Source organism: Cryptomeria japonica, chromosome 3 (genome assembly GCF_030272615.1).
Source record: "Cryptomeria japonica chromosome 3, Sugi_1.0, whole genome shotgun sequence".
In the NCBI taxonomy this organism is placed as follows: Eukaryota; Viridiplantae; Streptophyta; class Pinopsida; order Cupressales; family Cupressaceae; genus Cryptomeria; species Cryptomeria japonica.
Window position 1 is genome coordinate 504,564,713 of NC_081407.1, and position 19,201 is coordinate 504,583,913.

Below are 19,201 nucleotides of genomic sequence, written 5' to 3' on the forward strand. Positions count from 1 at the left end.
TATATATATATATGTGTGTATGTATACATATGTATGCATATACATATGTATGCATATACATATGTATGCATATACATATGTATACATATGTATACATATACATATGTATATATATATATATTATATACAATGGTTATATATATATCAGAGGATGTATACACATTTATAATATTCATATATATCTGCAGGTATACGTATAGATATAAAGGATATATATACAGAGGATATATATATATATATATACTCATATATATTATTAAACTGAGGTATATATATATATATATATTAATCTGGGTATACATACATATATATATATATATACCAAGATATAGATATATTAAGATATATAATCACATATATTGAACATCACAGAAATTTCGAAACTAACAATTATAATATTTTTATGACAAACATATCAAATTTAATTTATATATATACTCTTGACTCATATATATATATGTGTGTGTGTGTGTGTGTGTGTGTGTACTTTAGGTATATATATATACACATATACTTTATAAATACATTTATATTAGCATTCATATATATACATTTAGAAATATAGACTTATATATATATAAATAAATTCATACTTACAACCCAAAACCAATAATAATAATTAGTAATCATTTTCATATTTAAAGTCTACACTGTCAAATCCAAAACATACCTATAGAACATTTTATCTTAAACTTGAAGTTAATTAAATATACATCAAGATTTGAGGAGCAGCTATGCCCTTAGGCTTATATGTCCCTCATCTCACGAAACAGAGGACGATTAGTAACTTAGCAGGCGGTGGCACTCATATCTAAACACAACAATTATATAATAATAAACCCCTAGATAGGTGTACTTGATCATCAAAGCATGTAGGATCCCAAAGAAATCCTGATCATTATGACAAGTCAGGGCTTCGGTGTATGGCGTACTCGTTTGATCATCTGCCAAAATTAATATCGGCTCCTCAATAGGATTTTCCTACATACGGTGCATCATTTAAGGATATGCACTATTTCTTAGCCAATTAGATTCATCCAAAGTGGGTTATGGCTCACATGTATTTAGAAAGAATAAGAAAACTCAGTTCTTTCACATCAATAACCCATTCGGCTATTAACCAGGCTTCAGGTTAATTTTAAGACGCTCTGTAATCCATCAAAGAGCTAGAATTGAGGAAAACTGGTGATGGATACCCCGATCAAACTATGCAGTACGAAGAGGCAAATGGCTTTTGAAGGGGCTATTACCAAAGATCGCCTAAAGCGTATCATGCAACTTCCCCATACCTTAGTGATTGATACGGTTGAGAGCATCCTGGGCCCAGACTTTCTCACAAATTCAGACAGAACCAGGGCAAACACGAATGTGGCCGCCATGTTTCTTGCTGTGACGGTTACATCGTCCAAAAATCGTGAGGATACAAGTGCTCTATGTAAAGAGGTCTTCATTGCCTCTATATTGGGTGATCTGGAGCGGGTTATAGTTAACATTGACAACGAATGGACTATCCCTCGGCCGCAGCACTATGCTATTCTCATTCGAAATAACAAGCCGGTTCCTAGATTCCCTATCATCTCCACAGATGGTGAGTCCTTCACTAGGGAGAGGATTGAGGCAATCAACAGAAATGTCAACTTTTTGCTCTATTTATTTCATGTGCGACACCCTCCAATATCCACTTGGTTTGAGGACTTCCTCAAGGTTGAAGGCCTGGTTCTGGACGATGAGAATGCTTCTACCTTGCCTTCGGGGTTGGAGTGAGTAGGCTCGGGCCTCGATGTGTGCATGGGACCATTTTTGATAGTAAAACAATGTTATTTTTGCAGGGGATAATCTTGTCACTAAATGTTTGGATTATACTGGTGACCCAAGTAGATTACTATATCTAGTAAAACAGGGTTTAATCTTTAGTTAACAAAGATCGGGGTAAAGATAGTATCTAGTATCGAATCTTAAAGACAAACTTAAGCGACCTACAGGACATTAAATTAGTTTGATTTAACGGTTAATCCTAAAAGTTACGAAGACTAAATAGGCATGATGGAATATCTGTTTATATAGACATATATTAGCATTCTGTTTTGGATACCTAGCAATTTGAATATATACTCTAGATATTTACAAGCATCTGGATGCATGCATTTACTGGTATTTATTCACATTGGTGGAAAACATATCAGGATGGGTAATATTGGCTTATTTTAGAATACTAATCACTGGTTGTAGTACTCTAGTACCATTTGTTGAATATTTCTATATTTTGATATCCGTCTGTCATATCTTAAGACTATGGATTAAATGTGGCTAACATGCAAAATTCGGGGCCTAGACAGAGATTATATCCAGCCTTGAATAATCATATACTCTGTCATCCTCTCTGCTATAAATTTACAGGGAAGGGGAGGTTGGAATGACCGAATCTCATTTACCTACTCTTGTTATTGTAGCCTGGATCTCATCCTTCACTAGGGATTGCATCTAGGAGCATAAACAAGAGTTGGTAAACTGGAGATTCTTTATTTGGATGGGTCATGGGTCGATCATGATTGGGCCTAAGATAAACGAATTTGGAAACCCAATTCAGTTTAAAGTTTTATACCTCTTTATTTATGATATGTGAGGATAGGTTTCACAGGATATTTTATTATGGTAACTTTCTAGCTTTATAGATAAAATTTCATTTGTGATAATGGACTGAACGATACTAACAAATATGCCAAGTGTTTGAGAAACTAACCATGCAGGCCAAACAGGTATATCTCGGGCAATTAAGGGATACTATATACAACCAAAGAACAACTTCAGAGCCAAGCCGCTGGAAGTTGAGGGACAAATGATTATTGAAACTTGTAAATTAGGGCTTGTAAGGGAGAGGTAAAATAGAAACACCCTCCCTCCTGATCACCCTGGGCCAGGGTGATGATGTATTAAAATATGAAATTATTGTATATTAAGACAAGACTAGCTGGACTATGGTCCCGGGCAAGGCCAGAGGTTTTCTCGCCTCCACTCTTTCCTACCGGCGCTCGCACGAGTGGAGTAATGTAAAACTTCAAAATAATTAATAAAATTCTTGGCCTGGACTTCTTACTGATCAAAAAAAAAAAAAAAAAGGAATGGAGTGATTTTTTTAGTAAAAACCGGAATAATAATGTGGAACCTAAAAACTCTTGCTTTAAATGTTTGTTTTTTCTATAGAAACCGCCTTTCAAAGATTTTGCAAATAATAACAATATCTGCTATGTGTGCAGGAAACTAGAAAGCATCAAACATATCTTTCTAGAATGTTTTATTGCCAAAGAGATTTGGAAACTCTTTGTTGCTAATATGAGAGGATGGAATGATAACATTGTTCAATCTGAAGTCGTCTTTGGTTATATTATGAATACGAATAAGAATCTTAACTATTTCTAGCATCTTCTTTCTGTTGAAATACTTTGGAAAATTAGGAATGAGGATAAATTAAAAGGAGTGAAAAGGGATAAATTTAAAGGAGTGAAAAGGGCAATTATTGAGTCATTCAAGAGACTCACCATTTTTAATGTTGCATTGCAGGTAACCATCACCATGAACATATCCAAATTGAAATTTGAAAATTTATTAGAGGATGACACAGTAAGAGTCAATCTAACTGAAGCCTCATATGGTCACACAAGGGTGAATACTAGTGAAGACTACAAACCATTTGTAAAAGGACTGCAAGAGTTTGTCAAGGAGTATAATGAAGACCAAAAAAATAAAGAGAAGATCAAAAGAAAGGAACCAAATAGAGCAATCGATCAAGACAGAGTAGGAGGGCCCAAGTATCACATGAATGAAGGAGAGCACTCAACCATGGAAGTGGTTAGATCAAATGAAGATATGTTTGATATTGAACCCCCCATTGGTGGGTTTGATTGGGATTCATATAGTGAGAGAAGGAACTAAAAGTGTGGTCCTTAAAGTGCAATCTTTTTGTTATAAGTGTGTATATAGTCTTTTCAGATGTCATGAATATTGTAATCAATGTTTTGTATATGGTTGTAATAGAAGGTTATAGTATATACAATATGTAGGGCAGTAGTAGTGTACTGGCATAGTTAGTCCGGTTTGTGGTAACTGTTGGATGTAGTGAATCCACTGCTAAACTTTATTGCATATAACTGTTTTGTTTATTTAATATAAAAAATACCTTGGAAGGATTGTTGTCATGTTATAAGGGGACTTGTTCACCCATGTTAATCTTTGGAAATGTGTAAGAGATCAAGTACAATATATAAATAACCTAGAAGGATGTATGTAGATTTGTTGCTCCTTTTAAGTTTACTAAATTGAAGTGTTTAGCTATTAATTGCTCCTTAAATGCTTCTATAACGAGAGAGAATGGTTGAATTTGAGAGAATGTGAAATAAATGTATTTGAATGTCTTTAAATAGAAAGACATAACACTAACTCACAATAAAATGTGTATTTGGTTTGCTTAGAGAAGGAAAATAATGAACAATAATTAATTACAATTTAGATTAAAATTTTAAAAAGGTAGGAGATCAAATTTACAATCATAAAATGACCTTAGATAGGCAAATTATTACAAAATAAATAATATGTTAATTGAAATAAATAAATATATTAATGTAAAAAATAACCTAAATATTACATGAAAAATATGAATTAAATAAATAAAAACTAATTTCACAAAAAAAATTGATTATTTGTGAATAATATTTATATTCTTAAAAAAGAAAGGAAGAGAAAAACACCTAAATGGAAAATGGGCTAAGGACAACACGAATGCCATGTGAACATTTTGAGAAGTCTAGATTCCAATTTCTAAGTGCGACTTCCTCGCATTACCTACGTTGCTACATTATTTATAATTTATAATTGAAGGAGAAAAGCGTTAAGACCAAAATTGAAGGGGGAGACACGTAGGAGGAGACTCATTATCTATGGCAGAAACGCACGAAGAATGGGCATTGGGGTCAACTCGCCACCTCCCATTGAATGGGTAAATAATGCGACGAGGAGGAGGAGGAGGAGGAGAAGGATTTTGAGAAGGCGGACGCGGACGCTGTCATATGACGGGATGTTGAATTTCGAATGAATTTGGAGGAGAAAGTGAAATAAAGTTGCGGGGCTTCCACGGCAAGGGTCGAAGAGGAGGAGGAGCGTTTGAGATCAAAGACCAAAGATTAAAGATCAAACTCAGTGGGGTTGGAGGAGGGCGAATCGCGATGGATCACATCCGGAGAAGGATATCAAAGCCTACAAAGGAGAAATCGAAGCTCACAGCCACCCGCATGGTGCAAATTTTCTCTTTTTCGTTTTGATTTTCTCGTTTTATTATCCACACCTACTCAAATAAACGTTCCCCATGTTTTTAAACCCTAGCTCTTTTTTGTGCAAATAGTTTGAAACCCCCGATGTATTTTCTTATATTTTGGGCTTTATGTGTTTCTTTGGGTTTTCTAGTGGCGAGATCGTCCTTTACAAATTTGCTTGTCTGAATTGATCCCGAATATTTGTAATATCAGCCGATGGTTGTCTTAAATATGAGATTTGGTGTCAGCAATACGCGAATTCGTTGTCTTAATGAAAATAGAGGAGAAGAACAAGACTAGGGCAGAGAGTGAAGAATTAGCCTCGCGGTTTAGATTTTGGAGCATTGTGATTACAGGGCAATGCATTGTTGATTGTTGATAGATTAGTTACTGTTCGGCTTTCTTTCAGTCTTGAAGAGTCACTGGCATTGGCTGAAAAAGGGCAAACGTGGGTTATAATACAGAGGTAAAGGTGTTTGGTATGTGAGGAGCTTCAGTGATTCTTTTGCACTTTGAAGAGAATGGGAGGAATTTGTTCTCGCAGGTCCACTGTTGACAGCTCCCCCGATAGTAATAGCAACTCAGGTGATATGATTACGCACGCCCATGCCTTTTTGCCTGAATTATCAGGTGTGGGCATGGGCGTGGGGTTTCAATCAAAACTTCCAAGTTTTAATACATCTACACTGCTAACGGAGAAAGAGCGGCAAGAGCAGAACTCATTGCCCAAAGGAGAGTTATTTATTCACGACAACAGGGAGCGCTTGAATGTCCAAGGTGAAGCAGAGAGTTTGCCAAGTACTCAAGGTGAAGCAGAGAGTTTGATAAGGGTTCCTTCAAATAAGTTTAATACTGCAAAGCCAAAGTCTACAACAGTGGCAAAAATAGGAGCATCCAAGGTGGGAATCTTGTTTAATGCATAGTAGGGTGTAGACATTCGATTTTTAAAACAAACAATTTAATCAGAGGTAAACAATGCTTTTATACATGCATCCACATCATAATAGAAATTATTAGCTTATTCTTTACCCTTAGTCGTAGGAATAGTTTTCTTTTGATCATACGGAATAATAGAAAACCGGTTACAAGAGATTTCGGGATGGTTGAGCGCTTTTATGTGAGCTTTTTAACCACACATCACTCTTTATATCATTATTTCCAGGTTTTCAAATTTACAATCAAGTTATTTGCCTTAATGGCAGAAAAACAAGATTTTTGATCATCTCGAAACTGAAGAGAATTTCTTTTCATTATTTTGTGTCTTAATTTGTATCTATTTTATTCTGAAAACTGTTATGGGAACATCCTTAGCCTTGACTAGCTGCAGATTCACATTCAAATATTATAATGTTCTCCATTCCTTTCTATGTGAACTTATATATTTTGTAGTGGCATGGAATAAGAAATCTGGTATAAAAATCAAAGGATAGTAGTGGTTATTTAACGCTATAATTCTTGAATATAAACAGTATAGTCCTTCTGATGTGGGGAAACTGGAAACTCAAAGGATACAGAGTCAGTGCTTATGAAGGATGACACCCCCTGGGTTTAAACTTTAGTACAATGATATTTAGGAAAGCACAATACACATGAAATGGGTTTTGGCAGATGCTTTCGAAATAATATTTATAAGTTAGTATGCTGAAAATTGAAGTACTATTTAATTCAGAAAGGAAAAATGTTGGCATTTAACCTTATTGGTACTATAAAGTCCTCTTTCTTAATGTCTTGCCTTGCTTTGAGTTTATACTGCATTTCAATTTCAATTTTACCCTGCAAGAACTATACAGTGAATATCTATCTAGCCAATATTTCAAATCTGACACTAATGCTGTAATGGAAAAGTGTGCATTGAATCTGCCAATAAAAGGAAATTAAGCAACATAAACAGTGAAACATTTTCCAATTTGAATGGGCTAAGAACCTCCTATCAACTTATTCTTGATTATAGTAATTTTTCCATGTGCATGTATTATATGATGTCTCTGTTGATAGATAGTATAGGGTTTACTATCAAACCGTGGAATCATGCACGATTCTTCATGAATTGATAGTGGTAGTAAAAATCACAAATGCTAAGGCTTTGCTAGAAATTCTCAATCCCAAGATTGTCCCAAAAAGCATTTGTAATGCTATGAGTAATGACCTTGGATACAGTAACCTGAAAGATTTTTTCTTGAAACTTGCATTCATTTCTAGTATGCTTTTAAGATGCATCTGGTGCTTACACAACTATAATATGAAAAACATAAGGTATATATGTGTCAAACCTATGGCTGTGGAATTTATGAGGTCCTGCAGTGCTTGATCAGCCAATTTTGACTTCTGGTGGATATAATTAAGCGAGGTTTGTGGTACTTAGTTGATCAAGACTATTGAAGATTGATGGGGTCAAAAACATTGGGATGCCAAATATGTAAGGGTATAACCACATATTATAAACAGATCATGTTTTCCTTCTAAACATCTGTTGTATACTTGTATTGGTTCATTGATCATTCTGACAAGCTTTTGTTTTCTCCTATACTTATATTCAGTTTCATCTCTTCTGCTTTATATTTCTTTTCTGAAACACTAATGTGCATTGCTTTCTGTATGCTTACTAAATTTTTCTGAGTTTTTGCATTGTCATGGTAGTTCTGGGTTTGTATATTTCGACATTTATCACATCATATGGATTTTTTTTTGAAATCTTGCAGAGACATGGTAATTATGACTTTATTAGATTATTGATCTACATCTGGTTGCTTTTTCTTGATTTATATCTTTTCCATTCTTTTCTTCATCGAGAGGTGTAAATTTTAAACATATTTGTGGACAACTACTGAACCTTAGCTGGTGTTTTCTCTAGCTATATGTTTATAGGTATTTGAAGATTTTGGCTTGTCATATGATTGAATGTCAAGTGTTTTTTTTCTTTTTTTTTTTTGGTATTTTTGTTTTTCTTTGTTTGCAATGTTGTGGTATCAAGATTGACATCTTATGCTTGATGAGAGCACAACTGCAATTTCCAAGACTATGTTGCAAACCTCATGAAATAATAGAGTGTGATGTCTTCCTTTTGGGATATTCTTTAAAATAATAGAATTCACTCAAGAAAGATATAGTAGGTTTATCAAGAATCGCAATCTGTATAAATGTATTCAAGTCAATCCATCATTGCACAATACCCAAGTTGATCAAATCTTGAATTTGCTGTAAATACCTTGCAAATCTGCTGAGCTAAAAGACCCTGTCCTTAACAATGACGAAATCAAGGTTTCCATCCCTAGTTTGTCAAAGGTAGTAAAAAGACCTGGTCCCTCCAAACCCTAGCTCATCCTATGAGCACGGACCCTGTCCGGTGACAAAACCAAGGACCTCGTCCCTAGGTTGCCAAATGGTAGGAAAAGATCCTGTCCTTCCAAACTTTAGCCCACCCTGTGGGCTTGGACCCCATCCGATTTGCAAATACTAACTAGAATTCAAAATTGATGACTTTGTATATTTGCTAGACTGTTGCTGATTTATATTTCTTGATGGATACTTAAATGCTTTATGAACGATTCTTGCTTGATTGATTTTCTGATTTATATTAATTGCTGAGCGTATTTCTGAATTGCTGCTCTGATTGGATATTCTGAATTAATTGCGAATTGATTTCTGAATTAGTGTATTGTATTGATATTCTTGATTGATGGTTAATTGATTTTGGACTGTATTTCTGATTTGCTGCCCTGAGTTGATGATCTGAATTGCTTTTTCTTAAATCTTTTATTCCTTAATTCTGCTCTGCTTTATATAATCTGAATTCTTCTTCCTGCCATTCTGAATTTATCTTCTCAGTTGATTGATCCTTCTTCAATGCCCTCTCTTGGATGAATTCTTTTTCCTTTTATAACTCTCATTGGGATATAGTCATCTTTCTTCATAGCCTCCCTTTTCCCTTGGCAAGAGTTACACCTCTTCAAATCTGAATGCTCGACTTAACTAATCTGAGGTTGGCTTCTTAAGGGAATGATTATCATTTGAGTGTTGCTAATAATTGTTCTGTGATTAGTCGGCCCTATGATAGTCACAAACACATTATTTATTTATTTTTTTAATTTTTTGAGTCGGCCTTATTCAAGTGCTGTTACTTAGTCTTAGTTGACCCTAATTAAATTGCTGTTTTCCCAGGGTGGTTCCCTTAGGAAGAATTTACATCCTTGGACGTTTGCTAATAATTCACTTTAGGTTGGCCTTTAGTTAAATGCGTTTCTTTTGATTTGAGTTGGCCCTGTTTTACTTTCTTTATCTTATTGATTAGGTTATTTCGCCAGGTTGGCCTTTTTGAGTTTCATTAATTTGTTGCCTTAATTTTATCTATTAAAGTTGCAATCCGTTTTACCAGGGTAGGGGGCATGACATAGAAGTGCTCCAATATACTTAGAATCTATGTTCCACTAAGTTTTTGGGGTGGGGCTGATATGAGACAAGGGGGATACATTTTGGGGACTTTTTCTGAGGCTATTTTAGGGGATGAGTATATAAAAAAGGGGAAGATTTAAAAAACATAGGGAAATTTCAAATATTCATATGATAACATTGATAAGGCATTCATCATATATTGTAGACCTTTCATACACAACATTAGAGTTGAATTGAGAATTTACATGAGAGTCAAACAAATTAACAAAATGTCAAAATTTAGTTGCTTTTCAAATTCATTGATTGTCAATGTGCATATGATATATTATATAAAATTAAAAATTATAATAAAATGTTCAAAGGCTGCAAGTTTCAACTACAAAAGGGCAAGAACATATAAACTATGTTGTGGCCCCCAATTGGCATATACCAAATCAAAATCAGAGTCTCTTTGAGTCACCACCTCTTTGTGGGATTACCTCATGTAATGGAGCTACAACCAATCCCTCTCATGCCTTGTCAATTTGGGTGACATCTTTGAGATCAAAATCCCAACATAAAGTTGGAGTGTATGAATACTTTGAAGTTTGATGAATTTGAATTACAAAGCACTATTTACAACCACTAACTTCTTTGCTCATCTAGAGGTAAGCCTATTCCCCTTGATAGAGTGGATGAAACTATATGTGGACCAATTCCTCTTTGTAGTAGAGGATTTGACAACTTGTGAAAAGGAGGTGAAAGGGCAGCATCCTTAACTTTGGTGTATCTTTGTTTGAGCTAATGTATCTCTATTTATGTTTGCCATAGGATCGTTGAATGTTGGACGACAAAAATTAGTAAAGGCAAGCTATTGTGTGTGAACTATAGTGGACTTCTCACTTAAATACATTGTAACATGCTAATCTTAAGCAAGATAATAAATGAAAATTAAAATATTACAAATGACAAATTATAGAGCTTTTTTTTTTTGAAAAAGTAAATGAAAGTTAACTTTTCTATAAACACGTAATATCAACTTTTAACCAATAATGAATACATATGCATATGAACAAATCAAAGATCTAACTTTAACTTTGAACACATTTAAATAAAGTACAAGAGGAGTTTAGGGTCTATTGTAATCAGGTTCTTTTTTGAATCTTTAGGAGTCATAGTAAGTTGACTAGCAGTCATCGAGGCAAATATTACAAATGACAAATTATAGAGCTTTTTTTTTTTGAAAAAGTAAATGAAAGTTAACTTTTCTATAAACACGTAATATCAACTTTTAACCAATAATGAATACATATGCATATGAACAAATCAAAGATCTAACTCTAACTTTGAACACATTTAAATAAAGTACAAGAGGAGTTTAGGGCCTACTGTAATCGGGTTCTTTTTGAATCTTTAGGAGTCATAGTAAGCTGACTAGCGGTTATCAAGGCACTATATCTCCAACCACAGACTTGGCGGTCCCCCACACATCATCCTACTAGAAGCGGCCCTACCCTTCACGAGGGTGTAACATATGTTAGGTCTAATGCCACCCGAGCCCAGTGTTTTGACCCTTCGCAACTCTAGTTGGTCGCACACTATAGGTATGTCCTAACTAGCATGGCCTTTGATTAGGTAGTTCATCTGGATCGTGTGAATTGACATATGCTTGCGAAGTAAAGTGCCACCTTGGCCAAAGGTTTTCATAGTTGCAAGCACGAATGAACATGCAGCCAGAAATTCACCACCCTACTTGGCTAGTGTCACATAACTGAGGCTATGTCAACTTGACAAGGTCTAGGTGGTTTCACATAATAGGCTGCCTACTATCAAGGATAAGGATGACACACTTGTCTCTGTGTTTGATAATTAATCTCTTGACTAACCTTGGTACAATCTTCTATTGTATCATGAAGTGTAGACTACTTCCATTCTTATTATGATAATCATGCTCTTACTAGAAATCATATAGTTGCATGGAGCTAATAGACATCATGCACGTGTACATGTACTAGCAATCCTTCCTCTTTCATGTATACATGCATGTGACTACAGCTCAAGTGTTTCTTAAAGAATATTACTTCATGAAGTCGATTTTATTCAGTCTTAGAGTTTTAAAAACCCAAGTAGACACTTTGCTTAACTAAGCTTCTGTATTACAAGCATACTTAGTAGATGATCCTTGACCTCATAACAATAGTGTATGAGAATTTGCTATACAATCAGAGTTGATTATTACATGTCAACTCTTCCTTAAATTTATTCTAAAGAGCAGTAAACTTAACAATGTTTCAAATTGTTTTGCTCCTTGCTATTTATGCTGGTAAATTCAAGGATAATGTTCAATTTCAGCTACTGGTTACTACTCCAAGTTTATCTCAGCTTGTTTCAAACTATTAAAAGAGCATTCAGCTGAATGCTACAGCTCAAATAAGGTAACTTACGATTTTCTGCTGTTATTCAATTTCTACCCTATAAGGGTTTGAAGTACGTATTAGCTACTTGAATTCTTCAGGTTGAAGTAATGGAGTTTTCTTATCACTATTCCATAAAAGAACAGTTCAGATTTCATTCATTTGCTACAGTTCTTATTTTATTTGCCCCAAAACAAAGACACAAGCAAGGAATAGACCATTGTACGTTAGCCTCAAGCAAGCACACCAAGGCTACAAATTCTGAAATTTCATGTTTCTTACTTAAGAAAACAAAATAATATGCAAGAATGAACTCTATCGACTCCCTATTCACAGGTCATGGAAGCATATTATATAAACAGATTCACAGAACTAAGCTTTCAACAAGAACAGCTTTCACGTTTTCAGCAGAATAAAAATAATTGTTTCTCAAACAAGAACCTGGGCTACGTGCCTGTTTTCCAATGCTGGTTGCAGTTGAAAGCACTTCCAAAACCTTTGAACTAACCTCTCTCAGCTATGTCATCGCTTCCCAATTTGTTGTTTGTATTTCTTAAGCTTTTCCCCGTGAAAAATCAGAAAGAGTGTTCATCTCCCCATTTTTCACAATGCCCTTTTGTATATATTAATACGGATTTCAAAAAGATCCTTTTCTTACTTTTTAATTTCGTTAAACAGTTATATGCATTACATTCTCATGTGAATTTCACTGGAATTTCCCATCTCCCACAATAATGAGTTTTTAAAACAAATTCCATGATTAAAGGGAGGTGTCGTCTTAAACAATATTTGAGCCTTTGTAAGATGTTAAGGCTTTATGTTATATTGCCAACGTTTGGCTTATTAGCCGACAAATATTTTATTGAAAAAGATTCCATATAGATGTGCCAAGTGATTCAAACAATTAAATATATGTATGGTTATGCATTCACTTAAGTTCTAGTATATACATATGCTTATGCTTTTCATAGCTATATGGCACACGTATATGTATATATATACACACATAGATATATACTTGTTACTCACATTTATACACACACACACATATGGTGTTAATTAAATTTTGAGCAAAAGACCATTACGACCCGATTGACTAATTCTTATCTTGATTTAGTTAATAAAACTCAAGATGGCAAATATAGTTCACATAAAAGAAGTAAACCCTAACGACTTAACTAACGATCTAGGGTTGACAACTAGAAACTTAGAGCACGTCATCACAACCCTAGGCACTAACATCAACAAACATGCCCAATACTTACAAGCTTTTGTGACTCAGATGGCAACTCAACCCTTTATCTATTTATGCCAGTGTTCCACCGACGTTGGGGACGGTTTACGGGACGGGGGGACCAAGGGCCTAAGTTTGGGGATGGCGGGGGGTGGCGGGGTGGTGGTGCTGATATAGTTATACATATACATATAGTACTTGAAAAACTAGTTTTGAAAAGATGTATGACAGTATAACAGTATAAGAATTACATTTCAAATGAAACTATAGGAAATTTGAAATACTAAATCTAAATACCAAGATTTCTTCAATGCTAATTGCTAAATAAAATTTGACAAATGAAATTGTCAAATTGGAGATTTCTATTATATCGAAAACAGAAAATATGAATATCTGATGCCATTGCAAAGTCTATAAAGATGATTACATGATTCATCATTACAATGAGTAGCCAAATACAAATACTAATAGCAATAGCATTACAAAAGAGTTAGACAAAATGCCAAAATGTAAATGACAAATCTCAAAATGTAGCGAATGGAGGCCTCTAATCATCTGCGAACTCCTCCTCACTGGAACTGCTGGACTCCTGAAGATCAAGATCCCTCAAGCTCACACCAACCAGCCTTGCATCTGAAGTGGTAGGATCATCCTCATCAATCTGTGAAGGCTCCTCTAGCTCTACATCCCATCGTGCCGTTGGACTCTCCTTGTACACAAGTGTCTTGCGGTCCATGAGACGCAAAGCACTGTGTACAGCCACAAGCTTCTCTAATCTCTTAGAGGTAAGTCTGTTTCTCTCAAGGGAGTGGATGAAGCTATATGTAGACCAGCTCCTCTCAGCAGCTGAAGAGTTGGAAACCTGGGATAGTAGACGGATGGCTAGAGTGGGTCAAAGATTTCGGGCCATGACAATTCCACCACAAAAGTGGGTCCTCCTGTGCCATAGTTTCTATATCCATCTTTGCCGCATCTGAATAGCCTCTAAGAGTGGCAAATCTTCCCCACTCAGTGCGAATTGTGTCAGCATCTCTGGAATCAAACATCTGCTCTATGCACCTAAAGAAACCCACCTTCACCTCACTCTACCCGGTCTAGCCTTGTACCACTTAGGATTCAAGGCAAAGGCAGCCATATGCAAAGGAGTGTTCAACTTGTCTCATTTGCGCTGAATGATAGGCCAGATTTGCTCATTGTAGAATGCTAGAGGGGTCCTTCACTTGCACAACAACCCTCATTTGATCAAGCATAGAGTCAATGCACTCATACACCTCTCCAAGGTTAGGTGCATCCCCATCCCCATATTTGATCACCTGGAGAAATGATGGAGACAATGTATTTCGCATAAGTCCAAAACACATCGCTCTTCACTATCTCCTTCACCCTTCTCCCCTGCTCTGTCTTGGCCTCAACTCACCTATTCCACTCATTAGTCATAACCATGAGTTGCAATGCCTCTTGCAACTCAATCATTCTCTCCAAGAGAATGAAATAGGATGCTTATTTGGTCTCAACTGGTTTCAAGAACTTCTTCTTCGCGAAGGTCTTGAAGAGTGCATGTGAAGTGTGGTTGTTGCAGATAAACATCTGCACATCTCTCGCATCAGTGACTACTCCTCTAATCCAGTCACTCTTCCCCATGTCCTTGAGTGTATTGTTCATGGCATGCACACAACATGGGGTCCACCAAATGTGTCTATAGGTTGCCTCAATGAGTCTCCTTGCTGCTCTACACACATGGGCTGCATCTGTCACTACTTGGACTGCATTTTGTGGCCCAACCTCCTCAATAGCCTCCCTTAGGACCTGAAACTTAAAATCAACATCTTTGCGATGCCCTGTACAATCAACTGGTCTAAGGAAGTATGGGCCCTCTGCACATGTGACCATGATGTTGATGAGTGGACGATGGCTAATGTTCATCCACCCATCCATAACTATGCTGCACCCCGATGCCACCCAACATGCCTTCATCTTCTCCATCAAAATATTGATCTTGGAATAGCACTTACCCAAGATCGAGGTCCTCATTTTTGGTCTCACCTGGTGGTACATAAGATGTTCCTCCTTTCGCCACCATAGCCATCATCTCCCTATAATAAGGAGACCGTGTAACATGAAATGGAATGCCATTGGCAAAGAAGAACTTGCCAATGGATTCATCTATCTCATCTCTCAGCTGCACATTAAACATATCAGCAATGGGGTTACTCTGTGGTGTCTGCAACCTACGTTTCCTTGCCCTGGCGGTACCAGAAGTGGAAGTGGATGGACATCCAAACATCACCAAACATCATTCCTCTCGTCTGTGAAGCATGCGAAGTATGTGGCGGATTCTGGCTGTGCTGAAGGGCTGCCCTAGCAGACAAAATAGTAGGCATTGAAATATTTGTGTCATTTGGAACCCCCCAAAGCTTGCTAAACTCAATTCTGTACTTTATATTCTTAGCTTCCTTCAAAAACTTACAATGATTCACACCTTTTCTTGTCCAAAAAAGAAAGTGTGCATTCACCCTAATGATGCTACCAAACCATTCAGTGTCACAAATGTTGCACTTCCACTTCCTTGTGCCCCCACATGAATGTGATGTGCCTTGTATTGATATTCTTGAAGAAAACTGTTTGAGAGGAGACTTAGGATGAAAAGGACCCCTAGCATACGGTGCCAACAACTCTGAAGGGCAACCTGTACTAGCTGGTGCACTCGCCATGGAACTAGATTGGGCTCTAGGATCAGCCCCATGGTCACCCCATTCATTTTCAGGTTCAAATTCTGATTCATTTTTGTTGTTTGTAATTAGGGCTGGCGTATTCCAATTGCCTTGGGCAACATTGGAATCCGCCCCCCCCCTTTATAGGGCCAGGCCCAATACCTCTCGGCCCTCACCTAAAGAGACTTCCACACTTCACTCAACTCACTCGTCTCCTTGATAGGGTCGGCTCCATCAATTAAAAGGAAATTAATAATTAATTGTTTAATGGTAAAGGAGGCTGACATGTTTGAGAAGCTATATGTCTCCTATAAATGCAGCGCATACTTCTCATTATCACAACCAAGTTTTTAAGCTGATGAAATTATATTCTGTGAAGAGCGAATTGATACAAAGGCATTTGGAATAGCAAACTCCTCTACAGCGAACTTCATTAAGTTGCAGAAGATCCAAATTGGAGAGCGAACTAAACCAAACAGTAGCAGATCCCAAACAGTAGACAGTGAACTCCACAAGAGGCAGCAGACCAAGAGGGAGAAGATCCAAATTGGAGAGCGAGCTAAACCAAATAGTAGCAGATCCCAAACAGTAGACAGCGAACTCCACAAGAGGCAGCAGACCATCTCCAAAACATAGAAGACTTCTTTAATGAACTGTGATTAGATGAGGAGGACTGCAAACTGATTGAAGAGTATTTCATCTCTTTCACATAGTGACTGCAACTCCAGATAAGTGTGTAATGTTTAGTTGAATTCTAAATCATAAATCAGATCTGAGGATCCTTTGGCTGGGTTTTTCCTCCTAGGAGGTTTTCCCAGGGTAACTATGCATTGTCTTTAGCATTTCATTTCCCTTATTATGCTTAAAAGTATAGAAAACAATAAATTAATTAACCTAATTCTAAATTTCTGAGTTTTATTCAATCTGAAAGTACTAAAATTAACATGGTATCAGAGCTAATTGGTTAGATCAATCTTTAGATTTAAAATTCAGTACACCTTTATTTCAGTTTGCTGTAGCTTTTGCAAATCAGGTCAATGGGGCTGAAAGTTGAAGATAGGCTTGATGGGAATCTAAATTTTACTGCATGGAAAGTTCGAATCAAGTTGGCTCTTGAGGAAGAAGACCTTCTTAAATTCATAGAAGAAAAGGAGCTAATTGAGCCTTCGGATGCAGCTGAGTTGAAACAATTCAAAAAGGATGCTATCAAGGCCAGGAAGATTCTCATTGATTCAGTCAAAGACCACCTCATCACCTCTATCGCCTCATTCACCACTGCTAGGGAAATGTTCAACCATCTACAAGGTACATATGAAGTTAATAATCTTAGTAGGGCAATTACATTAAGACAACAACTATTTAATATAAAAATGGCTAAGGAAGATTCTATGATTTCCTACTTCATGAAAATTTTAGAACTAAAGATTCAGCTAGGTTTAATTGGTCATAACATGGAAGACCTTACCTTGTCATGATTCTCCTTAATGGTCTACCTCTCTCATGGGAGTCATTTATCCAAACCATAAGTGGTCGGTCTGAGTTACCTTCACTTGATCGCCTTAAGAATGATTGCATCCAAGAAGAGTCTCGCCTCATATCAAGGAGTCAATCCAAGAGCCCCCATGTATCACATGCTTGCAGCTCAATGCAAGAAAAGGGGAAATTGGAAGCAACCTTATCCTAAAAGAAATAGGGAATCTAGATCTTTTAGTTCCCAACACCCTTGGAATAAACCAAGAGATTCTTCGCGTGTGCGATGTTTTAGATGTGACAAATTCGGTCACTATGCTAAGGAATGTCAGTTTAACCCTAACCAAAGTGAAGCAAACCTAAATGAAGTCTCAAAACAAAATGATGACTTCTTATTCATCTCCGCTCTATCTAGCAGTGTTCTCCCAGATAGCAATACATGGTTGATTGACAGTGGTGCCTCCAGACACATCACAGGTTACTGTGATCATCTTTCAGGCCTAGTAGAAAAGGATACCAGCCTTCACGTGGTAATTGGTGATGACGCTCGTTATTCAGTAAGAGGTTCTAGCTCTACTTCTCTAAAATTAGATTCTGGTATTTCCTTGCATCTCAGTGATAAAAGAAGATAAAGGTTATCAAATTGCATTTTCTGAAGGAAAAGTTCTTGCTTGGTCTAAGAAAGATAGTTTGAAATCTGCTTGTATAATTGGCCATAGATATGATAGTCTTTATAAGCTCTCTACTAACCCTATTCAAGCACTCATTAATGAGCCTCCGGAACCCTGTGAGTTATGGCATAGAAGACTTGGACATCTACATTAAGCCCTTCCATCTCTTGAAAGGTTAGTTAAAGGTATGCCTAAACTCAGTCAAATTCATGATAACACTTGTAAAGGTTGTGCTATTGGTAAGAATGTTAAAAGTCCATTTCATAAAAGTGAAAATAGAGCTAAAGACAAACTAGAACTTGTTCACTCTGATTTATGTAGTCCTATGTCTGTAGCATCTCCTAGTGGATTCCTTTATTATGTAATCTTCATAGATGATTTCTCTAGGAAAACTTGGATCTACTTCTTGAAATCTAAAGAATTTGATGAAGTCTTAAGTAAATTTAAGGAGTTTAAAACACTAATTGAAAACTTCTCTGGTAAAAGAATCAAATGTTTAAGATCTGACAATGGAGGTGAGTACACCTCCGGTAGCTTTCATGATTTTTGTGTTGAGTCAGGAATTAAGAGAGAGTTTTGTGTTCCATACAATCCTCAACAAAATGGTGTTGCTGAAAGAAAGAATAGGACCATTGTGGAGGCTGCAAAGGCTATGATCCACGATCAAGACTTGCAGACCTTTCTATGGGCTGAGGCTTCTAGAACAACAGTATACATCCAGAACAGATGTCCTCATCGTGCTCTAAAGAACATGACCCCGGAAGAAGCCTTCACAGGATCCAAACCAGACATTAGTCACCTCAGAATCTTTGGAAGTCCCGTCTATGTTCATGTGCCCAAGGAAAAACGATCAAAGTTGGAACCCTCCGGAAAGAAAGGCATTCTAGTCGGATACAGTGAATCCTCCAAGGCATTCAGGATTTACATCCGAGGTCAAAGGTACGTTGAGGTAAGTAGGGATGTTAAATTTGAAGAAGACATTGCTTTTAAGAAATCGAAAGGTTCTTGTGTTTTTGATGAATCTAATGAT

The 19,201-nt window shown here is 36.5% G+C and overlaps 1 protein-coding gene across 2 annotated transcripts in view; it reads left to right on the forward strand.

Moving 5' to 3' along the window:
- The first annotated feature begins 4,886 nt into the window (after positions 1–4,886).
- The window catches only part of LOC131044787 (protein PSK SIMULATOR 1), a 163,180-nt gene continuing 148,865 nt past the window's right edge, over positions 4,887–19,201 (forward strand). The window contains exons 1-2 of one of the 2 annotated variants that reach the window (XM_057978224.2): positions 4,890–5,285; positions 5,455–6,202. In XM_057978224.2, the coding sequence (XP_057834207.1) occupies positions 5,825–6,202 (378 nt within the window). In that variant the 5' untranslated portion in view covers positions 4,890–5,285; positions 5,455–5,824. Of the gene's footprint in view, positions 5,286–5,454; positions 6,203–19,201 lie in introns of both variants that reach the window. The other variant, XM_057978229.2, reaches the window with a different exon arrangement.